The following is a 26,546-nucleotide window of genomic DNA, read 5'->3' as shown; positions in this document are numbered from 1 at the left end:
GCAAGTACAATACAGAATATACAGCTGCTAGTGCTAGGGGACCTAGAGCGGAAAAAGAGAATGCACATGATGCAGCACGTAAACTATACAATGGTAACACTACAAACAAAATACGCAAACACTGGTAATTCAAGGAGACCTGGAAGTAAGAGAAAAAACACAAGCTATGCAGTGGAATGATAATACAATGTTCACCCTATGAATGAGTGTGGAATGCAGTGCACAAACAGGGCACAATACACTGGCCATGGCTCAAGAGAGCCTGAATAGAAGGAGAAGAGGGAAGAGGGTCTTGCTTGCATGGGCACAATGCTGAGAAGGATGCACATGGTCGAGGGAGCATGGACAAGTTGTGTGGGGTGAAATGCAGAGAGGGATTTGCTAGTGGAGGGGGGGCAGTTGCGTGGGGAGCAACGCAAATAAGGGATGCGCTAGGTCGGGGGAGAGGGACAGGTAGTGTAGGTACGCACATGGCGTGAAGAAGGTGGCATGGGCCCAAGTTTTGAGGGAGCACATGTGGTGAGATGAATGGGGGAGAGAGCTGGGGCGAAGTTGCAAGGGGGTACACATGGTGTGAAGAACTGCGGGAGTTGGGCCAGGTTGTGAGTCACAAACAAGGTGCAGAGACGGGGAGGGATGGGGCTAATCTGCGAGGGAACACAATTGGAGAAAGGGAGAGAGGAAGGGTGAAATGACGGGGGCATTGGGGCCTAAGTTTGATGGGAGTGTACGTGTGGAAGGGAGAAGGGCACAAATGTGCACAAATAGAAGGGTCATTGAAATGGATGTAAAAGCATAGTATTTTCCTGCACTAGTCTGAACAAGTGCTGGGGAAGCTCAGTGCACTAAACGATTATTACTGCCCTTGAGTGCATTCATTTCTAGAAGAAAGCAGGAGGCAGAGTAAGTCAATGTTTTCCACAGTGCTTGCACGAGTGAATAAGTTGTGAACTGGATGTGGGTATACTGCCTATATACTACCACAGAAATTGACATTTAGCAGGTAAAGGTCCCAGTAACACTGCACCACATTTGTGCAATAATTATATACCAATTTTGTATTTATTCCGAAACGGTGAGCAGCCTGACACGTGTTTCCTAGCTCTTCTTCTGACGCTTATATATGGAAAGGCTTAAGTCCAAATGATTGGAGGCAAAGGAGTGCATTCCCCAAAATCCATTCTCTAACTTGAATTGCTGTCAGATTTCTCCGCAACTGCGAAGCATCAGAGTAAATTGTTTGCAGAACAGGTAATCCTTTGCCTTCAATCATTTGGACTTAAGCCTTTCCATATATCAATCCCTTCTTCCTGCTGCAGGACATCTGGTCCATAATACAGGCTCTTGTGGTCTCGCACATCGTTGGTGGACATGCCCTCCTCACAAGGCTGCCAGCTGCTCACATGGATCCCTTAAAATCAGTCCACCACACTGCAACTTATTATGGGTGCACAGACAAAATCTGCACTCCAGTTAATACAACTACAGCAGTGCCTGACAAATTCCTTTTCCATGCCTGCACAAAAGCCAACACTGTTGGCATTGCCAATGCTCATTTAAGAATGCCTTTTATCTATGTGCCCTTTCCAGCACGGGAATAGGATGAAATGGATTAGGGATGCATGTTGTCTGGGCACCTTTAATGCCAGATGAATGTGTGTTTTACATCTGCAAAATGTGTAACGTCACAGGTCCCTCTATCATGTACTTTGAGAGATCATGAACCTATTTAAAACATTACTTTTCAATACATATATGTTTAAAACATGCTTCAAGTGCACTTATTCTGACTAGTTTTAGTCAAAATTTTCTTGGGGGATACTCACATCCCCTCATAGAAGGGTTGGGCTAACGCGCTGTGCACGCTCATTCAGAAAAATATGGGGCCACTTTGAAAAACATTCCAGGGCCACCTTTGGTTCCCAGTCCGGCCCTAATTAGAGAGAGCAGTGTAGGTAAGAAGGGAAATGATGTAGGGGTACAGATTGAGGTGGAGGCCCCCAGGGGTAGTGATGATGAAAATAAGGAATTGTGACTCATGAGGAAGTAGACAAGGGGAGTGGTGTGAGTGACATCAAAGGAGGAATACAACATATGCTTATACTGTCAGTGCAAGTGCACATACCTGGCCTTGTAACTGTCTGATACCACTCTCCTGGGTGCTAATGAGTAATATCAGCCTTCACATCTTAATGTGGCTACTTCCAAATTACATCCCTGTTTGGAGAGCCTGGAAATTGTATTCAGCACCAGTACAAACTGGTTCTTCATCAATCTTACATTAATTCCAGATGTTCTATTCCTATTTCAGAAATACACCAGTATAACCAGTATAGCCATTCCCTACCTTTCTCTTCTCCAGCTTCTCCACTACATGAAGAATGTGCAGCTCCAGAGTAAAGATGGAGTAGCGGCTTTTTTTGATGGTTCTGGCAACCCCGTGGCACAGTATGACATTGTGCAATGGCAGCTGGCAGCAGATGGCAAAATTCAGCACAGGATGGTGGGCCGCTATGATTTCAGTACACCCTCTGGAAAGAGCCTCCAAATCAACACCAGTGCCCTGCAGTGGGTTCATACGGGACAGGTATGACAGCACGAGCATGAATCCCATGCTGCCCCTTAATTTCTCCTTGAATAGCGACAGCAAGTTTTCATTCTGGAAGTCACAGTTCTATTGTGTTGTCTGCTTACTCCTTATGATTTACATGGCTGCTCTTCTCTTCCCTTTCATTGCCAATGTCTGAATTCTGTGAAGCTAATGTTTGGCTTAATGTAGTATTGAGCCTATCCCCGTTTCCTGCAGTCATATTACTGATCAGTGGTGGCTGTATTTCCCATGACCTTTGCGTGCAGTTCCTAGTTGCTTCAAGAGATTAATTGTGAGAAATACAATATTGACATGTAAATGGCCATGCCCTTATTCATAGCAATGGTTGGTATGCTAACTGAATGTGTATACTTTTGGTCCTAGGTTCCTAGATCTGTGTGTAGTCCCAGCTGTTCACATGGATTTAGGAAGGCTTCCAAGCAGGGTGCGCCACTCTGCTGCTTTCAGTGTATATCCTGCCCTCCAGGGGAGATTTCTAACGAGACTGGTAAATGGATGAGCTGCCTTAATTTCTTGCTAAATTAACAGAATTAGTGTTGTTCAACAAAGCTTTAGTCTGACTTATTTTGCTATTTATTTTTCAGGATCAATTGAATGTTCCAAGTGCCCTATAGATCACTGGTCCAATGTTATACAGGACCAATGCATTCTAAAGACTGAAGAGTTCCTAGCCTATGAAGACACTCTGGGAGCTACCTTGGCAGCAACCACTATTTGTCTATCACTAATCCCTGTTGTAATACTGGGACTCTTCTTCCATTACAGGAACACCCCTATCGTAAAGGCCAATAACAGGTCACTCAGCTACATCCTTCTTCTGTCTCTCACCCTCTGCTTCCTCTCCTCATTGGCTTTTATTGGTTATCCAACGTCTGAGAAATGCCTTCTCCGTCAGGCTGCCTTTGGCATAAACTTTTCTCTTTGTGTCTCTTGCATCTTGGGCAAAACCATAATGGTGGTTATTGCATTCAATGCCACCAAACCCAACAGTGAATTAAGGCGATGGACCAGACCTCAAATATCGTATAAAGTGATTGGAGTGTGTACGCTTATTCAGTGTCTTATTTGCACATCTTGGCTGATCATCTCTCCACCTTTCTCAGAACATAACATCCACACTGAGCCCGGAAAGATAATTGTTGAATGTAACGAGGGGTCTCCCATTGGTTTCTGGTGCATGCTGGGATATCTCGGACTTCTGTCCACCATCTGTTTCATAGTGGCCTTCCTAGCCAGAAAACTACCAGACAGCTTCAATGAGGCCAAGTTCATCACCTTCAGCATGCTCGCCTTCCTCAGCGTCTGGCTCTCATTTATTCCAGCCTATCTCAGTGCACATGGCAGGTACTCCGTTGCAATGGAGAGTTTTGCCATTTTGATTTCTAGTTCTGCAATGGTGTCTTGCCTATTTCTCCCAAAGTGTTACATCATCCTGGTAAAGTCTGAGAGGAACACAAAAGAATATCTGATGAGAAAAGATTTGAGATAATCTTACGTTTTAAACTGGAAAACTGAAAATCTGTTGTAAAATGTCTGTACTTTTCATGTAGCTTTGGGGACTTTGACATAGTTCAAATGACTGGCATGCAAACTACAAATCAACAGAGACTTTGCATGAAGCTGATGTCATCCATCGAGCTCCAATGTTTTACAGAGGACACAAACACAAATGAAACCATGTGTACAAGCACCAATGCATTCACTGTACTTATTTCATCTCAACATTGTCTTCAATAACCTGCTTTTTGTCTCCCTTTGCTGTCTGACCATTACCGACAATTGCCATCAGGCAACCTGGGATATCATTGCATTATTCTATCCACAGTCTTGAATTCCTGATTGATGTGATTCAACACCGTTATCCTCAAAATGCAAAAGCAGCTACATCTTGTTGTTAGCATCTTGAATATTTGAATTTTGAATTGTTTTATTTTATTGGGATGTTTCAAGCACTTTCGCCAAAGCACTGCACAAACAATTTGCAAAACACAGTACAAGAAAATAAGGTATTGTTTTGCAAAGCAGTAACTGAGATCAACACATGGTTAGAGTGGTAAGGAAGAAGAGAGAACATACACGTTTAAAGAAGCGCAAAATATGTCTAGAAAAGAAGAGCATACCTCAAGAAACAGGGATTTCCATAGGTTAGCAGCGAGGAGAGAAAACCCACAAAAATGAGAGGGGGCACATGAAGGTTTAGGAGAAGTTAAAAGGTAGAGATGCTGCTACCGAACAGGTTGAGATGAAGTGTAGGATGAGATAGGGTGGGGCTACTCGGGATAGCACTTGGAAACAACCGAAAGAAATTGTAAATGGAAACGCAAGTGAAATGGAAGAAGTGAGATGCTCACGAGAGATGGAGTAATAGAAGAGAGTGGAGGCAAAGAGAAAAGAAGCTGGATAGCAGAGTTACAGACTGGGCAGAGTGGGGTGAGATGAGATGAAGGAATCCCCATGAGAAGAGCAGAGCAGTAATAGAGATAGTAAAAAATATTAGAGGTGATAAAGAGTTTAGTAGTTTGGAAGGATAGGAATGGATGCAAACAGCAAATGTTAAATAGATGGACGCGGCAAGTACGAGCTGTAGAAGAAACGTGGGAGGAAAAGGAGAGTTACGAGTTGAAGCGTGTGCCAAGATTATGAACAGAGAATGAGAAATGGAGAAAGGAAAGTACAGTCCAGAGGGAGGAGAATGGGATGAAGAGGAAGAAGGGAATTCGAGAACTTCAGTTTTAGAGACATAAAACATAGAAAGCATGACAACATTCCATGTTGTTCATTGAAACTGCAGTCCGAGATTGTGGAGTTGAGTGTGTCAGAAAAGCAAGAGAAGGAAAAGAACATGTGGGTGTCAATGGTGCAGAAGTAAGATGACTGATTGAAGGACACAATGAGCGAAAAGAGTGGAATGGTGTAAATAGAGAAAAGCAAATGAAAGGGACAAGCACTAAACCTTGAGGAACACTATAGAGACGAGAACAAAGGGAGGATGTTAGGCCAGACCAATAAACAGACCAAGAAACAGACTAAGAGCGATCAGAAAGTTTGGGACAGAACCAGTGAACTATAGGTTTAGAGAAACATAGGGAGGTGTCTGACAAATGTGGGGGATCGTCAGCAGTGTAAAATGCGGCAGAATGATTGAGATAAAGTAGGATAGATGAAGATTTATTGTGCAGAGAGAAGGTAATTGGTATTGTGAATTAGAGCTGTTTCCGTCGAGTGGCCAGGTCGGAAACCCAATTGGAACCCAATTGGGTTAAAGACATAAAGAGTGACATTTGAGGAACGAGGAGATTTGGGAGTGAAGTGCTCTTTCTAAGAGCTTAGAAAGAAAGGACAGTAAAGAGATAGGTTGAACATTTGATGGTAACAAGGGAATAAGGGAGCCTTTTTTTAGAATTGGAATGCCAACATCATGTTTAAATGGGATGAGAAAATGTGCAGGAGGCAGGGAGAGATTGATAAGTATGGTTAAGTAAAGAATGGGAAAAGGAAAGGTAGAAAGGGTTAGAAGAAAGAGAAGTGGGTCAAGGGGGAAAGCAGTAGGGTGGGCTATAGTAAGAATAGAGGCTGGGTCAGAATCAGAGAGGAAAGAAAAAGACAAAAGGGATAGGGATGAAGAGGATGCAGTCAGTTAATGAGGAGGAAGCAGGGAAAAGATGTGAGCCAGTGGAGAAAGATGCACGTAGAGAAGAGAATAAGTCCAAAAAGTCAGAGGAAGAAATACTAGAAGAGATGGAAGGGTTGGACGGAACCATGAAGTTTATGAACTGATAAAAAGGCGGGCAAGGTGGTGAGAAAGTGAGGACGTTAGAAAGGAAAAGTAAAGATTTTTAGCAGTGAGTAAGGAACAATCGTAGGAAGTGTGAAGTGCAGATAGAGCCACAAGTACCGAAGAGTGCTGTGTTTTCTTCTTGCGGCGCTGAACACGGCTCAGGGAAGTCATGGCACAGAGAGAAGGGGACAGCCATCCTTATAGAGGTTTTCGAGAAGGGAACAAAAGAGGCAGAACGAGGGTTATGAAGACAGGCATATGCTTGATCAAGGACATAAAGTGGAATGAAGTGAATGAGAATAGAGATTAAAGTGGAGAGAAGAATTCAAGGAAACAGGAGAAAAGAAGCAGAGGAAGGAATAGGAATGGGAGAAGGTGGTAACGAGAAGTAAAAGGAGAGAAGGGAGTGATGAAAGTGATACATGGGGTAAGAGGAGATAGAAGAATCAAGAGGAGAAGAGGAGTATGATCCAGATATGTGAGAAAGTGTCGTAGGGTAGACAGAGGAGAAAGGTAAAAAGAATTAAGAAGGGACAAAAGAGGTGTGGATAACTGGTACAGGTAAAACATAGATTAAAGTCTCCTAGCAGACAGGTAAGTAGGGTATCTTGATCATCATATAAAGCAGATGTGGGGCCCGGAGGATGGTAGACAGCAGTTAGAGGATATGCTTTGGAGAAGGCCGATTTGAGATATTCAAAGGAGGGAAATACTGGGAGGTTTGAAGGAGCAGCAGTTTAGTGCCGAGAGGAATGGAAGAGTATAGCAATGCCACCTCCCCATCCAGATGATTGAGAGTCTTTGGCTGCACCTAGTCTTGGCAGTGGAGAGAAGAGCAGGAAAAATAGGTCAAAAGTTGGGATAAAATGGGTTTGATTACCAATAGATTTAGCATTCCAGAGGCCATAAGTGATTACAGAAGATGGAGCAGATGAGATAGTAGAATAGGTAAGATTTGGTACGAGAGGTAAGATTCGAGGTAGTGTGGGAACAGGGCGGATGCAGAGGTGTGAAAGCAGAAGGAGCGAGGAGTGGGGATAGGAAAGGACATAGCGAGTGCAACCAGAGTACCTAAAAATCAAAATCCACCTGTATGCACCCAATCGCATGCTCAGATCTTCAGATCAAGGAAAGATCACATTAGCCACTCACAAGCGCAAATTTGGCTTATGGAAATATTTCCCCATCTTAGCCACCGGCCTATGGAACAACCTCCCCACCACAATAAGAAGGGAAGCCAACTAGTTGCGCTTCTGTAAACTAGTGAAGACCCATATTTTCAAGTGATCCCCTACTCTCAACAGACCTCCCATCTGTAATTGTACGTTGAGTCTTGTCTTGATAATTGTTATCGTACCTTGTGTCCATGTTTCTGCGCCCCGAAGACTTGCTAGTTACCGGCTCAATACAAATAAATAAATAAATAAATGCATAAATAAATAAATAAATAAAAACAGAAAGCAGAGTACAGCATGCAAGAAGAAATTAAACATGGCAGTTTAAAGGGTGAGTACAGTCAATAAACAAGGGGAAGGATATGGAAAGAAAGGATTGGTGGCAGCGGCACCTAGGGAGCAAACAGGAATGAGTTATGACCCTTAAATATGTTGCCCTTTAATGGGACACTGAGTGCATGGACGCCCTAAGAGATGTTACTTGTAAGAGATCCACAATGTGGGCCCTGTGACAAGTCATATGACCAGCTGTGGTGTTGAGTCAGTGGGGGTGCCAACTCCTCCAGCAACTGGATCTCAGGTGCAGGGAGCAGGAGAGGGTCAGGTGTGGAGGTCTGCAGAGCTTTTCAAAGGAGCCTTGGTCGGCAACCCAACCTAATGTGGTTCGGGCCGTGTCACAAGTCAAATAACCGGCCACAGTGTTGTCGGAGTGGTAAATTCAACTACTGCAGCCCACACCAAAGGGGCTCCCCTAAACTCCTGACATGCCCTGCAGGCAGCCCATCCACCCTGACCTTGCCCTGCAGACAGCCCACCCCACAGGGCCCGCCATAGACCCCTGACCATACCCCACAGGCCGCACATCCACCCTGACCATGCCCCATAGGCAGCCCAAATCACAGGGGACCACTCTACACCCCTGACCATGCCCCGCAGGCAGTCCACACCACACGGGCTCACCCTAAACCACTGGGCATGCCCTGCAGGCAGCCCAAACCACAGGGGCCGCCCATGACCCCTGACCATGCCCCGCATCCAGCCCATCACCCCTGCCCATGACCTGCAAGCAGCCCTTACCACAGGAGACCACTCTGCATCCCTGACCATGCCCCCTAGACAGCCCAGACCACAGGGGACCGCCCTACACCCCTGACCTTGCCCCGCAGGCAGCCCACATGGCACCATGCACTTGTGAGCCCCGACTCATGTCCCCCCACCTGTGACGGGCACCTGCCAGCAGGCCCCGCCTCATGTCCCCCAAACTCCATTGACGGCAACCTGCCAGCAGGCGCTGACTGGCCCCACCCCACCCGCCATTGACGGCAACCTGCCAGCAGGCCCCGACTTCCCCCACCACTTCCCCATTGACGTCAACCTGCCAGCATGCCCCGACTCATGTCCCCCCACCCCACCCTCATTGACGGCAACCTGCCAGCAGGCCCCGACTCATGTCCACTCACCCCACCCCTAATGACGGCAACCTGCCAGCAGGCCCCGACTCATGTCCCCCCACATGCTGACAGAATAGAGTCTCATGTCAGAAATGCCAACCCAAATCCCACCCCACGCCGCAGCACCCCAGTCGAATCACACAACCACATATTGTACCCACTCCCCAGTAAAAGCACCATGCCTATACCTTCAATAAAGCACACGCATGCACCCAAAGACATGTCCAACAGAGCCACACAGTGGTGACAAATGACAGAGGCAATGGACAGTGACCCATGCACAGAACTAATGAGAGTAGACCACACCAATAAAGAATATTTGTGAAATGTATTAAAAAGATAACAAAATGACAAAATCAAAACCACAAATGCAAATGAACAAATTATCAAAGTAATACCATAAAGAAAAGAGAATCCAACGAAAAAGAAAAATCCAAGAAATGAAAACTGTAAAGTCGTCCATCGCCAAAGTCCATTAAAATAAATCCAAAATTAAAAACCATAAAAAAACATTACTCCATGGGATGAAAATAAAAAGCAAGTGTGTACATGTCCGGAACTATTCACAAAGTAAGTCACAAGGGTCCATGACCCCAAAAATAAAGGAAACCTTTCTAAAATCCTATCAAAAACAGAACTATATACAAAAAGGAGGAGCAAAGTCTGTGGACTCCAAATCATAAATAGAAAGAAAGGAAACCTATTCCTAAATAATTATAGACAATGGTGGCTCACTTCTTGATGTTCCGGGCAAGGGCATCATCGAACTCCACGTCGATGTCCTGGATGCGGGCCTGTTCCCTGGCCTTGAAGGCTCGCAGGGATGTTGCCATGGACTCCTCCAAGTCCATGAGAGTTGCCACGAGGCTCTCAGCCTGCCTCAACGTCCGGTGCATTGAGTTCTAAGCCCTGACCATCGTGAGCCATAACCTCTCCGCCCGCCGCCGCTCTGCATCGATTTGCTGGCCCAACCGCTGCCACATGGAATACACTTCCAGTCCTGGGTCCACCTGCCCGTCGGCAGATGCCTGCCGCCGGGATGTTGTTGGTCCCGAGTGATGAGGCCTCCCACACCGAGCCTGCTGCTGCCTCAATGCCAAATTCCTCCGCCACCAGGACAGCCTCCAGGATGATGGTATCCCCCGGCTCCATCGTGCACATGCCCTGCTCGATGATGCCTGCACATCTTCCAATTGGTGGTGTGACCACCCCTGCTGGACCTCCGATGCCCGACTGTGGCAGGGATGTGTTCTCCAATTGCCTGGTTGCGGGCTCAGGGGCAGCTCCAACAGGGGGCCCAGGTGATACATGGGTGGGAAGACGGCACGGAAGACAACTGGTGAATAGGGGGTGCAGTTGAGGAGGAGGCCACAAGAGCGTCCAGCACATGGTGGAACCCAGCGCCAGTGACCTGTCCTAGCAAGTCGAGGCAGCTACACAGGTATTCAAATTGACGTGCACTGTCCTGCCTAGAATCATGCAGGTCATCCCGAATACCACGCGTGCGCAACGCCATACTGACTAGGACAGGCTACACATGGTCACCGATTGCCACGTCTGCAGGGAGAGGATGGCCAGTTGTTGTAGACGCATCTCTTACCTGCGAACGGGCCTGGATAGAGGCATCCCTGCTGGTGCGGGATGATGCAGTCACAGGATCAGGGACAGGATTACATATAGGCACCTCTGCGGCAACCTGTGCTGGCTCCTGCCCTGCCCCTAGACTGCATCACTCGCACCAGTGGAACCACACCCTCCAAGCCCCATGTGTGAAGCTGAAACGGCCTCCTCCTCAACCACATCCCCCACCAACCTGGATGACTGGGTGTCGTCTTCCTGAGTACGCCCCTGTGGGGGCTCAGCTGCCCCTTCTGCTGCCGAGGAGTCCACCTCCAACCTTGGCCTCTTGGACCTCCCTTTGGCAGCTGCGACCATGGAGGCGGCACCAGATTCCTCACTCCCGGAAGATATCATAACCTGGGAGGGGAGTTGGGCCCTGCATCTCTGGCTGGTGGTGGCATCCCTGCTGCTGGGCTCCACAGCATCGTCTCCACCCACTTCATCAGTCGACGCTGCAGACAGGGAGAGACAGAACACAGGCATCAGGGCACCGTACAACGGTCTGCTACACACATAACAGTTGCACATGAACCCACACACATGCACAAATAAACTGGGTTCGTGCAACACGCATCAACATCCATACACACATAACTGCATGAACATCCAAAGGTTGGCACGACATCACAAGCAACATGGGAAGTGCCGATCACATGCACACACGCCACCAGACAGACATACATCTGTACATCATCAGCAACTATGTCACATATGCCAATCAGGTACCAGATGTCTGGGTCACACGCATCCATGGCGTCTCACAGTCACACACATGCCAAACAGACACACGCACATGTACACCATGCACGTACATAAAAGTGGGACCAGCATCCATGTGTCATACCCCAACCATGGCATAGTACATACACATAAACACAAACATGTGTGCATCTCCACATGCAGTCAGGCAGCATGCATTGGAACACATACACCATTGATGTGCATCACACATGACTGAATTCACATGCAGCACGGGCATATCCCTGCACACACACATCCATACATGGGCCATGTCAGACATATGTCCAAGCTGCACACTCCTGCCACACCTCAACATGCACTATGTGGATGGGATAGCCCAGACACTCACCGCTCGACTCCAGACTGGTCTGCCTCTCTAGGACCTGGTGGTGAAGCACTGGGTTGATGCGTTCCAGGACCCTCATCTGGTCGATGGTAAGTTGGACCTGGCTCCCTCCTGCATCCGCTGCACGCAAGAGGCGCTGGGCCTTCATGAGGGTTCTGGACCTGAACTCCTCCCAGTGGTCTGGATGTGTTTCAAGTCACGGGTTGCCATCCCCTCTGCGTTGATGGCAACCACGATGTCCGGCCAGGTCCTGTTCCCTCTATCCTTGTCGGCGCACGGTCATCTGAAGAGGGCATCAAAATGCCCAAGGACTTGCTCCACCAGGATGCCAACTTATGTGGCTGAGAAGCTGACAGCCCTCTGCCTCTGTGGCTGGGGGTTGCCAGTGGTCTCAGATGGTGTTTGCCCTGACATGGCAACCCCCGAGGCAGGTGTGGGTGGGCAACTGGGTCCTGGGGCTGGGCTGTGGAGCGATGGAACAGCAGTCGGGAGTATTCTGTTCCAGCAGGGGTGGTCACAGGAACTGGACCCCTGCAGATGACTGATCTGCAGGCACCAAATAGCAGGGCAAGTGGGCAGCAGGCAGGCAGGCAGCAGCAGATGGCTCATGGGAGTCTGCTCAGGGCTCTGGGGGCAGGAAAATGGCCTTCTGTGCAGCAGCATGGTCTTCCGTATGTTGTTGCATGGCCAGCTTGATGCAGAGTGAATCCGCATGTGAAAAACAGCACGTTTGCGTGAAAATCAAGGAAAAGCCCTTAGTGAGTAAGCACGTAAGTGACATAACACGTGCAGGCATTTCCCTCTGCACGCGTTAATGGTCTGCGCGGGTCTGCAGCGCACTGTACGTGCTTTCCGTGGAGACCGGTGTGTGTGTTTTTCCTACTTTGGGGTTCACACATGATTATGTCACAGCGGTTACAGTGCCTATGCGTATTTCTTTTCATGGCAGACGGTGAAACGCACACGCTATTGCACGCTATTTTTCCCAAAGCGGCTGCCCCTGTTTGTCGCGTACCCCATTTATTGAGGTCATAGTAGCCCGCGTGTTAATCGCGTATGCTTTTTTGTGTTCCTGGGTTCCACAGCGTACTGCGTGAGGTTTTTTTACATGCACGTGGGCTACAGGGGTTGCATATACATTTTTCTTGCATTTTTGGGGTGCCTGAGCGTTGTGTGAGCCGTCATTTATCCCCAGGGTCCACAGGCAGCCTTGCAGGAGCACAGGTGTCTGTCTACCATCATGTACCCTGCCCCCTTCACCCCAATTACCCAGGACAATTGTTCAGTGCACCTCCAATTGGCATCAGTACATCCGTGCCATGGTTGGGAGGCCACCAAAGGTTAAGGGGGGCTCAGCTGGGCATCCTGACAGTGTTGGGTGTGGTTGGGCATTGGGCCGGGGTGACCAAGGAGTACGTGGAGTCCAGGGTGGCCAGGGTGGCCACAGAGGTGGAAGAGGCAAGGGTGCACCACAGGGTTAGGATGTCCAGCCATGTACTGGTGCAGCCATGCCACCACCCCCTGTGGCTCCAGTTGATGCTGCTGTTGCATCCAACCCTGGTGCCCTTGCATCCTGACAGTCAGTAACATGTGCTGACACGGGCCCACCGGTAGTGGTAGCTGCAGGTGCAGCTGTGGTGACCACCACACAGCCCGCAAAGTCTGCCTCACGGGCCATCAGGCACCCAGCAGGGTACTCGTAATATGGCGGTACGATATGGACGGTGCCAGTGACGTACCGGCACCGTCCATTGTGTACCACCATACTCATGAACACCCCCTTTGTATGTGTGGGAGTTTTTGCCAAGTGAATTTATCAGGTTCCATGTTTGGTGTGAATGTTTCCTGCCTGTTTACATTTGTCACGTTGAACTTAATGACGATAGTGTCATGTGTTGTGCATTTGGTGGGCTGTTTAGCTGCTGCATGCCATGGCATAGCATGGAGGACAGGGGTCATGGGGGTTGGGAGGGTAATGCACCTTGCATGTGTTCCTTTTGGTCACACAGGATTAGTTATGTTTAAATAGCTAGGGATGCACACAATGTTGTACTTCCATGGAAACATTCTCAGGGTGGTAAGGTTGTGACAGTTGACTGTCCCTTTGTCATCATCGATTGTCACCTGGTATGTGCCAGGCCTGTGTGCACTCCACAGGGGTGGGAGTTTAGGTGAAATATGTGGTCACAAGCTGGGTCCGGGCTGCCTCGCCATGTGCCCTTTCCCCTCCCATGCGCAGCGCCTGTGGGTGTGGTTGGGATGTGGGGGCACCACCATGGCCACCGATACGCCCCGTTGTGTTGCTACATTGTGCAGGACACATGCTGCCACAATGATTCTGCACATTACTGAGAGTGCATATAGCAGCTGCCCACCAGGGCGGTCAAGGGAGCGGATGCGTGACTTGAACAATCCGAATGTGTGCTCCACTATGGCCCTGGTTGCAATATGGGCTGCGTTGTATCTTACCTGTGGTGGTGTGGTGGGGTTCCGTATTGGCGTCATCATGTGGGTGCTCAGAGGGTAGGTACTGTCCCCTGTGGAGGTGATAATGGTTGTCATTATTTGGGTTTCTGTATTTGTCTGTGTGTGGCATGCATGCATGTGCACAGACATTTCTACTCACCGATGAGCCATGTGTCGCCATGCTTTCCAGCTTCCAGGGCCCGGCTCAGGATGGACATTCTGTATATGGAACTGTCATGGGTAGAACCAGGATAGTTTGCATGGACAGAGGTGATGATTCCCTGGGCATCGCATGCAACCTGTATGTTGATGGAATGCAAGTGCTTGCAGTTGCGGTAGATGTTCTCAGTGGCCATAGGTGGATGTAGGGCCACAAGTGTGCAATCTATGGCACCAAGCACTTTGGGGAAGTGTGCCATCCTGTAAGGGTTTGTGACCACGGCCTGCCTTTCTGTGGGTGTTCTGGGCATGTATATGTGTCTGCGGACTGAGGGGCGCGCTGTCATGATTGTACACCTGGTGTAGGCAGCGTGACAGCGTAGCCTGTGAGACGCCCCCAGCCATGGCAGTTGTCTGCTGAAATGGCCCAGTGGCCGAAAAAGTGCAGTACATTGAGCACCTTTTCCAAGGGGCTCAGTGCTTGGGAGCACAAGGTGGGTGATGTGAGGTCATCCTCATACTCAGCTACCCGGTCTAGGATGATATGGGGTGGAAACCTGTACCTGCAATAGACCTGGTCATCACGCATCCCAAAAGACTGGTCCTGGGTAAAATAAATGCGGGGCCTGGCTATCCTCCTCCTCCTGCAGTGTCCCATGAATGGTACATTCATCATAGCGGTATGAGCCTGTTTGTTGGTTGAGCGCACTTTTATGCTGCAGGGGCACGTACGCCAGCTTTCGCATGGCGTACGTGTTTCCGGCTTAGCACGTCTTTTGTGGCGTGTGCGTTTCCCTTCTTCGATTCCACGAATACGTGTTGTTAGCGCATGTGGGGGCGTTGCAAGGATTTGGCAGCAGTACTTCCCCTATAACGCCCATATTTTAACACGTTGTTCCCCATTCTGCGTGTTCCGCCCCCTTTTTGAGGTGTGTGCCCTGGGCTCTATGAATCGACAAACGGGCGCCTGCGCGGCTTTCGCATGCTTTTGCTGCAATTTTCACGATTAAGCCGCCGTTTTCAGCGCACATCATTCCATTAATTACCCTGTAGATCACTTGCAAGGAGGGTCACTAAACTTTTAATGAGCTTGACCTTTCTGTCATATGTTCACCTTTGTCTATATATTAATTTCATCCATTTAACAAAGGCACCAGTTAAATCTGGATGATATGCATGTGTTTGCCATGAACCAGATTCTTGAACAGACTAAAATAATATTAACTTTAGTTTCTGATATAAATCTAAATATCGCAGATGTGTACCTTTGATGTGCAATTTCCTTTGCTTTCTTTCAACCTTTATTTCTCTTAGAATGAATGACATGACCTGTAATTGGTTATCTATAGCGCGCATAATATCCAGAGTTTTCTGGGGATCGAACCTGTGTTGCACCGTGACGTTTTGCTTGCAAGGCGCGTATGTTGCCGCCAAGCTATCCTCCCGAGACAGACCGAACACACTTGCCACTGTTCATGTGTCCTTTCCACATCGCTCACATGATGAATACAGCAATCAAGGCATGGTGTCTCCTGGCAAGACATATATTTCCCATCTGAAAGATTTGAAACAACTGCTTGAAAAAGTCTAGCACACACACAAAGAATGTAGGCTTTGTGCCTGGGATGGGAAGGTATCTCAGAGGCAACGGGAATGTCTTGTAAGCAAGACATGACCTACTAGCACAGGTGCAAATCCCAATCCGGTGCTTAGAGACTGGAAACCGCGACACAAGAACCTAATGAAATTGTGGATGGTTCAATGCCTGAAGTACAATAGATTACAGGATATTGTGACCATATTATCGGATGTTACATCTTCCCTGCAGTCAAGGCTGCTTTCTTGATTGTTTGAAGAGCGGCCATGTGACTCCTCTTCGAGTGAAGTTTCTGGCACATCTACATGTCAACCTTTTCGTATTAAAGAGACTGCCACGTTACAGGTTTTAAATGATGTGTACATTGTGATGGATGAAAGAGACTTCTGCTCGTGGGTGAAGCCGGATCTTTGTGCAGCATTTGACACAATCAACAACAGGGTGCTTATTGAACCCCTAATATATTGAATGGGCATCAGGACACACATGCCCTTAATGACATGTTCATAGTTGTTAATGCAGGTGCTGGGTCCTCGTCCTGACCTCTTTGTTGTGTATACGTGCCATCTCCTGTTGCCTATGTGGTGTAACAATGTGAGGAAATGACTACTGCTCGGCAGGAGAACAGAGATGACTAGGGGCTAATGCAACTTCTAAGCCTCACACTACTACAAAACAACAGTGATAACAATCACAAAGATGAAACAGGAACAGGCAAAAAAGAAAAACAATGAATACAAGCAATATACATATTGAGCCAGTAGTTGTACCAATAGTTTATTTGTTGGACACACTAGCCATGGCCACTGTCCATGTCAAAGCACTATTTTTATCAAGCACTCATTGCTCCCTGCCCAGGAGGTATAGGCAATGCAGATATTACAACTTTTTTTCTAACTCCTTCTTCTTGCCACGCCCCCTCACTCCACTTAATTGCTATTTATTTCCCCACCCTTTTCCCATTACCTCCATCACTGATTTATTTGTGTGATGCACATTGTTTTCTGATCACAGCTTGCGGCGCTGCCACTGTAGTCTTGTGAGATTCCCACGGTCTTCCCCAGGTAAATGGAACATTATCTTCCTGTAACTAGATCCACAACCCACCCCCAAATCCCCAACTTCACATGATGTCTTCTTCACCACTCCTGACCTCTAGCCTGATGTGAATGCTATTGCTATTGCTATTGGTATTGGTATTAGTATAGTGCCTACGACCGGCCAATCTAAGCAAAAAAATCAGTGTTCCCCTAGGAGAGACTACATAAACAGAAGAGTTTTTAGTATCTTTCGGAAGTCTTTTTGAACGTTATTAGACTTTTTAAGGTAGTGGGAGTTCATTCCAAAGTTTGTTGGCATACTGTTTCCTCCTCCAAATAGAATTTTGAGTTTTTCATTTGCAGTTTCTCCCGGTAATATCACAGGAATCACTCGAATCTTTAACATTTTGTTTAGAAAATGTCATCCAATTTCACCTAGCAAGTCAAACGTTATTAGCCTCTCTCAGCCTCTCTGCTAAAGCACCAAGTCTGATATAAAGGTTTTAAGGAGCCGAGGACACCCTCTTCTTTGTCAAATATTTTAACTACTTGATGGATTTACATCAAACCAGTAAAGGAAATTAAATCAATACTTTGTGCCCAAATTGTTTCATTGTTGGTCCAAATCTGCCCAGTGGTTTTTGTTCTAGGGCTGTTCAAAAACTGCACTTTTTCTCCATGGGAAAATAAATAGGAGTTGGCTGAAAACTGTTTTTATATTCTCTTAATAACCTTTTAATTTTTAAACAAAATAGTCCCAAAATGTTCGGCTTGAGGGGGTTTAGACAACGTTATTCTTTGATAAATTTCATCCACATCCATATGGCAATTCAAAGGTTATTAGCCTCACTCAGTCTCTCTACTGCAAAGTACCTAGACAGATATGAAGGTTTTAAGGAACAGGGGGAACCCCCTTTTACATTGAATATTTTACTAATTACTCAATGGATTTTCCTCAAGCCAGCAAAGGAAATTAAATCAATGCTTTATGCCCAAGTTGTTTCTTATTTGGTCCAACTCTGCCCAGGGGTTTTCACGCTATGGCTGCTCAAATACTGACTGCACGTGTTCTCTATGGGAAAATTAATGGGCTGAAAACTGTGGTGTTTCATTTTCTTATTAACTTTTTCATTTGTTATCATCTTTAAATTGTTCCCAATCAACCTAGCAAGTCAAAAGTTATTAGCAATAGAATTTTGGGAAAACATGGCTGTTTGTTTCAATTCTGAAAAGCCTCTCAGCATCTCTGCTGCAAAGCACTATGGGAAATATAACTATTCTTTTGGAGAGCAGGGGCACTCCTTTCCCCATCGAATATTTTTAAAACTCCTGTACAGATTTGCCCCAAACTTGTCTCAGAAATCATTTGTTTCTTATTTGGTCCAATTCAAGCCAGGGTTTTTTTGCGCTTTGGCATGACAACATTTTGACTTTTTCTCTTTGTGAAAATTAATGTGTGTAGGCCGAAAACAGCCTTTTATTTTGCTTTAATTTTAATTTCTAACACTCTTTGCCCAAATTTACAACCTGGGGGGACTCCAGACAAACCTTTTCTTTCGGAAATATCATGCTAAATCCATCTTGCAAGGCAAAGGTTGCAAGGCAGGTACATTTTTGGATTTCCTATGATCTAGGCAATCACCTTAACTATAGTGCAGCAACCACTGCACAATAATATACACATGTCTAGACTGTTTTAAACAAACCAATGTGCAATCAACTGTCTAGAAAAACACTAATGGAAAGAAGACAGGAAATGCAGCACATATAGGTAATATCACTCTGGGTCTGAAGCAGGGTTCAGCAAGCAAGACATTGTAACAATGTAACTTTAAAAAGAATATGGGCCTCATTACGAGAAGTGCGTAAATAACATGGTCATTACCGGCATGGAGGAACTAGCGGGTCCGTGCTCGTTAGATGCTGCTAATAGCGGCTGATTACGAAGGCGCGAGCACCCGCAAACTCTCATACCGGTAATGGCCATACCGCCATGTCGCTAAAGGCCCTCCAACCCCCCGATAGTGCCATCACGGGACCCGCCGATACTGCCTCCACCTAGGAGGAACCCCTTAATACTGACCCGGTAATAACATCATGCTAATACCGGGCTCGTAATACCGGACCCGGAAGTAACGTCAGCGCATCGGAACAGGAAATGCAGGAAATGCACCGGCAGCCATCTTTAAAAACACAATCCATTGCAATCCTCCCAAACTGCCAATGTTGCACAGGAGAGACCAGGGCCTTTCAAATCAACATGTCTAAGGCAACCAGAAAATCCAACCCCCGCCTGCGCAAGAAGTCTTTCTCTAATGAGGAATTTAACATGTTGGCGGACACCCTTGTGCCCATGCTGATGACATAAACACCCATAACCTCAAAAGGGAGGCGCAGCAGAGGAAGAAGGAGATATGGGAGGAGGTAGCCCGCAAGGTATCTGCAGTCAGCACCACCCCACGGACAGTCAATTCCCATGTCATACATCATACATCACCACCAGCCATGCAGCATTCTTGAATTGAGACGGCACAACAAATGCCAAAATGCCCCCCTTCAAACTACCCTGTGTGACACACCTGTAAAATATGAATGCATGATTAATGAAAATCTCCACAGCACCATATAATGCATCTTGCATGTAACACCATCACTGATGCCCTGCATCTCTTCTACACCCCCCACCAGGCACCGATGGAGAAGATGCCAGTGAAGATCCAGCCACAAGGGCATCCACGTCCCGGGCCAAAACAACTGCCACTGGCAAATCCACCTCCGGGGCAGCCTCGCAGCCCACACCACAAGCCAGGGCGAGTGCACAGGCCATGCCGGCACATGTGGGCCCCACAGCTACGGATGAGACTGGAACCACAGAGCTGGCAACACCAGCGGTAGGGGAGGCCAGTGGCACCCATTCTGCTGAAACAAGTTCCGTGGGCGAGGCAGCTGCCACAGCCCCACTAAGCAACACCGAAATTGGAGCGGAGGCGTATGTGGACGAGGAAGTCCTAATCAATGTGGCATGTCCACACACCCCGTGCCCCCCGTCCACCCCTGACCCCACACTCAGGCCACACCCTCCAGCACCATTGCGTATCCTGCACTCCACAGTTCAGACCTCAGCACCTCGCAGCACCCTCTACCTCTGCTGCTCCCACTGACTTTGAGGCACGGTTATCAAGGGTGGAGGCAAGACAGGATTCCATGCTGGAACTTGTTTGACAATGTGTAGCGGAGGGAGAGGACACAAGGCGAGAGATAGCGCAGGCCATTGCAGGAAACACTGCCGCCAAAAATGCCTCTGCGTTGAGGTTGCGTGAAAGTCTGGGGGCCGTCATGCAGGTCTCGACCGCAATACTGCAACACATTCAGCAGCAACAACCGGCGCCAGCCGTGCCAATAACTGGGGCATCCACCCCATCCGCCACACCCCCATCCTCCACACCCACATCCTCTGCACCCTTCAGCCCTGTGTGACTGACAAGGCGGAGTGCGAGGCATTCCTAAATGCTGCCCCGGACACAAAGAAAGCACAAAAATAGTGTGGGTCAACATTGAGAATGGGGGAGATGGTGTCAGTGGTGTATAGGTGTATAAGGGGGAGTTCATTGGGGGTATGAGGAGTTTATTGGGGGTGTGGGGAGTTAATTGGGGGTATGGGGAGTTCATTGGGGGGTATGGGGAGTGTTGGTGTTTTGGGGGGAGGAGGGAAGCACTTTTTTGTAGTTTACATGAATACACCCGTTGTGTACAAAATCATTTCATGCCTGGACATTTTTAATTTTGTGTGTATTAATTTTATTCATGACAGTGCACAGTGCCCAACTCCCCACATACCCTGTGTGCATGTCCACATGGACCCAGTGCTCAGTGTAGCACTGACACATATCCATCAACGTCCCTGTGGTTCAGAAGTATTTGTCAATCAGTGATTGGCATACAGCATGGCCATCTTGTGCATCACGTACTGGCAGGGGTGCTGCTTCTCCTCCGTCTACATCCTCATCATCCACACCCGGTGCATGCATGTCAATGTCAGGTGGCAGTGGTACATTTCTCCGGACGCACATGTTGTGCAGCATGACACTGACCATGGTGATCTTTGCCACCTTCTCAGGCCTATAAAGCTGTGCTCCACCAGACCTGCTTAGGCAGGTGAACCACGCCTTCAACAGGCCAAAAGTCTGCTCAAACACAACAAGTGTACGGGTATGAACTGGAGTGTACTCCTCTTCATGGCTGTTCCACGGGCTCCACACAGGGGTAAGTAGCCACGGCTTCAAGGGATATCCTCCATCACCTGTATGTGAATACAAAGAGGTCTGTGTGAGTCACTCTGATCTGCCACCTTCAGGATTCACAACCATGTCCGCAGAAATTTGCTGTTGACATGCACATGTCCCTGTGTGTATGCACAAAGATTATTTAGATGCATTGTATACTGCAATATGGTGTGCTAGTCTGGATGGCGTTGAACAGATGATTCACGGTGATTACTTGCATGCTGATGCGGATGTACTGTGGATGCAGGACGATGTTTTGCCTCCCATGATTGCTGTGTATACTACTCTCTGCATAATCACATTGGCACAGTTGCAATCATGTTTGGTCATGCATTGCTTGGCATACCCATGGTGGCCAGGTTGTGCCTTTTACATGTTGTCATTGATATACGGCATTGGTCCAATGTGTGGCAGTGATGTGTCATGTTCGGGTTGGGAGGTTCAGGTCAGGAGTGTTTAGCTCTGCGTGCATTCTCCACTCACTGCCCATTCCCACCCTGGTGGAGTATGCATCCCCCAACCTCACAACCCCGATGCACTTCCATGGGCCAGTCAGGCAACTCACCAAGCAGACAGGCACGTCGTCCAGCATGTCGCTCCATGTGACGGGGTAGCGTGGAGTTACGCAGCACCATGGCATCATGTGTAGATCCGGGATATCTGGCGCAACAATGTGTGATGATATTGCTGGAGTCACATACCATCTGCACAATGATGGAGTGGTATTGCTTGCGATTGCAGTACACTGCCTCTATGGCATGGTGGACTACCAATTCTACATGGTTGCAGTCAAGGGCACCAACGCAATTGGGCATGCTTGCCAGTGCATGGAAGCCTACTTTGGTGTCAGCAATCTCCTGGGCTGTCCGTGGTAGGGATATATGGGTGCTAGCATGCTTCGGGAGGGCATCCAGCACTTGGGTCAGCACGCGTGAAAAGAGTGGTTGTGATATGCCATGCAGCTGGCCCACTGTGTGCTGGTAGGTTCCTGTGGCCAGGAAGTGGAGCACAGACACCACCTTTAGTAGCAGAGGGATAGCAGTGTGTATTTCATTGAGGCTGGCGATGTCATCATGTATCATGTCCACAATGGTGGTGATGGTGTCCCGGTCCAGCCGGTACAGGGTGTGGATCTGCTCAGGGGTTAGATTGAACGGACTGGGTCTGATGCGAGGGATTGGTGGCTGCCTACGAGGTACTACTGGCTGCACTGGTGGCAATTGGTTGTCCTGTCTCAACCTCCTTCTCCTCCTGCTTCTCCTCTGTGCTGCTTGTGGCTGTGGCTGTGGTTGTTGTTGTAGTTCTTGTTGTTGCTGTAGATGTAGCAGTATAGGCATGTCCTCCAGCCCCATGATTGCAACAGCTAGTGGTATCATTTTGGTGTGGGATAGGGTGTAGTGTGTGGGTGTACTCCTTTTATACTGGGACAGGCTCCATTGACTCCACCTGTGGTGATTGTGTGCACCTGTGGCAGTTGCCTTGACTGCAGGTTGCTGTTTACAGGTGGTCCGCAATGCCTGTATGGCCACCATCGTGCAGGCCCTAATTACGGCCTTTGGGATGCTGGTAATTGCATGCCCGCATGAGTTGTGATGTCCGCCTATTACCGGCATCCCGGTATTTACTCCTCGAAGGGGCACGTGTATGCGCACAAGCCGGTCTTAAGGGGCACGTTACAGGCGGTGGCGGTATTGGTGGGTTTTCGGGTCGTAGTGGCCCGGACCCGTTAACGATGCCAGTAAAACCATTCTTCCTTCCTATTTGTATTACCTCCATTCTCGTAATGAGGCCCTATGTCTCTCGGGAAAAGGTTCACAATGGTAGCTTATCCATCAACGTGGTCCCAAAAGTGGGTATGGGCCCCTCAAAAGTAGTGTATTCTGTCCTTTGGTGGTTTGACAGCATCGACTTAGGCTTCTAGGTGCTATCCTTACAGGTCAAACTGGGTTTCAGTGTGGCAGCTGGAATGATCCAGGTGGAGAGATGGTGTGGATTCAGGTTTGAAGAAGAATGATGTGCAGTTTGATGCAGCATTCAAATAAAGCTGTACATAGAGTACACCAGCATTGGGTTAAAAGGTGAACATGTTTGAGATGATTGGTATCAATGGGTGCAGTCAATGTGTGACAGGATGCTTCTCGAAGGTAGAGTAAAATTTTGGGTCAGTTCACAGTGATGTTCCTGGTGGTTCGATGCATTGCTATAAGATACAGTGGTTGAAAGCCATGCATAAGATTGAGCTGATGCACAAGCCAAAGCAGGGTGGAGTGGAGCTGGTATGGAGATGCAGAAAACCAGTTTGATGTATGCAAAGAGTGGTTTGAAATGTGATGAGCGTGCCAAAGGCCGCACTTTAGCTCCTATGTGGTGCAACAGCCGTATACACGGTTGAATTTGGTTGAAGGAGGGCCAGTAGCAATTAAACAAGATTCAAGTCTGTTCTGGGCTTCTCAGATTACTGTGAGTGCCAATAAAAGGGCCCTAGGTGAAGGCCAGACTTTAACTCTTCACTCTCATTCCAGGAAGCTTGGCTGACTTTCACCTCCAGTAAGGATTCCAGTTCCATAGCTGCTGGCAGAGTGGCAGGCCTTGGTACAGATAGCAGTTCATACTGTATTTCCCCTGTAGCTGATTAGGGGACAGAGTTCACCTCTGTCTTCAATGCACCAATCTTCACCTCTGGCAGAGTGCCTTGAAGTGGACTCTCCTCACAACAGGGTCCAGAAAATGCTTCTTCTCTAGGAGGAAGTCTAAAATGAATAAAAGAAGGAGTAGACAACCCCTTCCTTACAAAGGTAAAAGGGCAAAAGTGATTGGACATCAACAAGCCTTCTGTAAGGAGTCCAATCCATGACCCTGTGACAGGTGGCTTTTGTCTTCTTGCATGACACCCAGCTAGCCTTGTTTGCTGGAAATGAGGGTGACAGGAAGGGAAGAGAGCCAGTAGAAAAGCACAATAGTGATACCCCTCTTAGCTCTGTTCTATAAATTCTGGCTACTTTAAACCTCCCCCTTCCCAAACCTGCATCTTCAACTGCCCTTATATGTGCAGCACTCTGGTGTGAGGCAGAACTTTGTTATGTAACTCTCCATTTGAAGTATGGCTCCCAGGAGATCTCCTGATGAGAGCTCCTGGGCTTGAGTGAAGGTGATGCGCTGCCCCCCAGGAGTTCAAAAGAGAGCAGAATCATGTATTTTGTCACACTTGTGGAATGAGAAAAGCAGGCTAGCTATGAACGTACATAGTCTTTACACAGCCGACCTGGCTCACATGGTTTGGCACTTATAGCATAGCAATTTGATGTTGCTTTTTCAATTGTGTGCACAATCAGACATCATACACAAAACAGGTATGGCTTTTTCTTAGAGTTAAGATGGATCAAGTCACAATTATTATGTTTTGGATCAGAGGTGCATAAATTAAATGCAGCCTCTGTCCACAATGCCTTTGCGTAAACATCAGCTGTCTATACGGCACTTGTTTATTATTTTTTATTTGTTTATTTTATTGGTTATTTGTAAGGCACATGTTCCACAAATGGTGTTTAAAAGCACCACAAAAAAAAGGGGGGGTAGTGGAGAAAGATACCAATAATTGTCCTACCATGCCTTGTAACATTCGAATTGTAGAAGTGCAGTAACAAGAAGTGTGAGGGAGAGGGGGGGAGTGTGAAGTGCTAGGGTGGGAAGGGAAGTACAGGGTAAAGAGGAGAGAGTGTAAGTGAAGGGGAGTTCAGGTAGTGGGAGGGCAACATGGGCTGGGCAAGTGCTAAGGGGAGGCTAGAAGGGCAAGGGCCAGGGAATTGCATGGAGTGCAGGTTGTGAGGGTCCACATGCTAAGTGCGAGGAGGTGGGTGGACTGGAACGGGGGCCAGGTGCCCTGTAGATCTCAGAGGAAACCAGGCAGCCAGTCACTGCAGCAGATGGGGGTGTTAGTATCGAAGAGAGAGAGGGAAGAAAGAAGACACAAGGAGGGTCTTGAGGATCTACTGGAACTTAAGGAGATCCAGCTCAAGGCTGGGAGGGGTAGGGAGACCATTCCAGATAGAGGCTCCTGCAGAGGAAAGAGATCTAGCCCCCACTCTCTGCTTAGTGAAGCAGCTGACATGCAGAGATTTGGAGCTAGAAGAGCAAAGGTCTCTAGGAGGGAGGTATTTGGGGATAGAAAATGTTATGTTTCGTGGTCCCAGGTCCCAGAAAGCCTTGTGGATGATGCAGAGGTTCTTGAATTTGATCCTAGCAGCAACCGGGAGCCAGTGGATAGATTTTAGGGCTGGAGAGATGCTGTCCGTGGGCTTTAGGCCAAGGATATGTCTTGAAGTCCAGTTTAAGGGGGCAAAGAGAGGATAGAGGAATATTGAGAAAGAGGCTGTTGCAGTACTGCATCCTAGAGAGGAGCACTGGAGACATTGTAATGTCACATTTAAACCTGCCTTGTAAACTGGAGAGTGGATTATACAGATGTCAAGATACCGGTACAGCAGGGCACATGTGTACACTATGATTTTGGTATGAAACTTTAGAAAAGGGGGTCGAGTTAACACACCACAATTTATTTCTGAGGTTGATTGCCTACATCATTGTATTTATTTAAAATATATTTTATTTATATTTATTTTAATGTGATTTTAAATCACCAAATTTATACAAACAAATTCATATACTTCTTAAAACATATACATCCAAGTAAAACATATATGACGGAAAAAAAGAACACTTTTCTTATTCCATATAAATATATTACCATCACTAAAAAAGGATAAATGAAACACAAATAAATATCCATTAAATCATATTAAAATTAAGCATATTCAAACAGCGCGATCAATTCTTCTCATCATCATTTGCTACTTTACTGATCAAAAATGAATACAATCATCTCTTAAGGTAGAGCCAGAGGGCCCTTATTCCCCCCAGGCACTGCTTCAGGAGTGCTGCTGCACTGTTGGATTTCTCTCGTTCAAACTTTTATTAACCATAATCCGGACTCTATAAAGGGCTAAGTGGAGACTAGGCTTCAGGGTATTAAGGCACAAATACCAAAACTCATCTTCCTTAATGTAATCCACCTTATGAACGAATCTGCCAGAGTGCTTAATATATATAGAGCCCATTTTAGGGCATAACATAAGAATGTGTCTTATAGTTTCTGGAGTAGTGATGTTTTTGCAAATTCGGCAGATCTGTTCAGTTTTGGGAATAGTTGTCATCCGCCGTTATGGCAGAGGACGAGATTGGGGGATTCTTGCTCATTGGAATTGGCGAAACCGACATAGAGG

General features: G+C 47.5%; 1 protein-coding gene across 1 annotated transcript in view; it reads left to right on the top strand.

Moving 5' to 3' along the window:
* LOC138467196 (extracellular calcium-sensing receptor-like) overlaps positions 1-4,100 on the top strand; it is a 52,092-nt gene extending 47,992 nt beyond the window's left edge. The window contains exons 6-8 of the mRNA XM_069607257.1: positions 2,312-2,587; positions 2,975-3,098; positions 3,196-4,100. Of these exons, the coding sequence (XP_069463358.1) occupies positions 2,312-2,587; positions 2,975-3,098; positions 3,196-4,100 (1,305 nt within the window). The remainder of the gene's footprint in view (positions 1-2,311; positions 2,588-2,974; positions 3,099-3,195) is intronic.
* Positions 4,101-26,546: the final 22,446 nt, after the last annotated feature.

This window comes from Ambystoma mexicanum, chromosome 1p (assembly GCF_040938575.1).
Source record: "Ambystoma mexicanum isolate Mex_15411 chromosome 1p, UKY_AmexF1_1, whole genome shotgun sequence".
Taxonomy (NCBI): Eukaryota; Metazoa; Chordata; class Amphibia; order Caudata; family Ambystomatidae; genus Ambystoma; species Ambystoma mexicanum.
The sequence above is the reverse complement of the archived record's forward strand: the minus strand, read 5'-3'. Positions and strand labels throughout refer to the sequence as shown.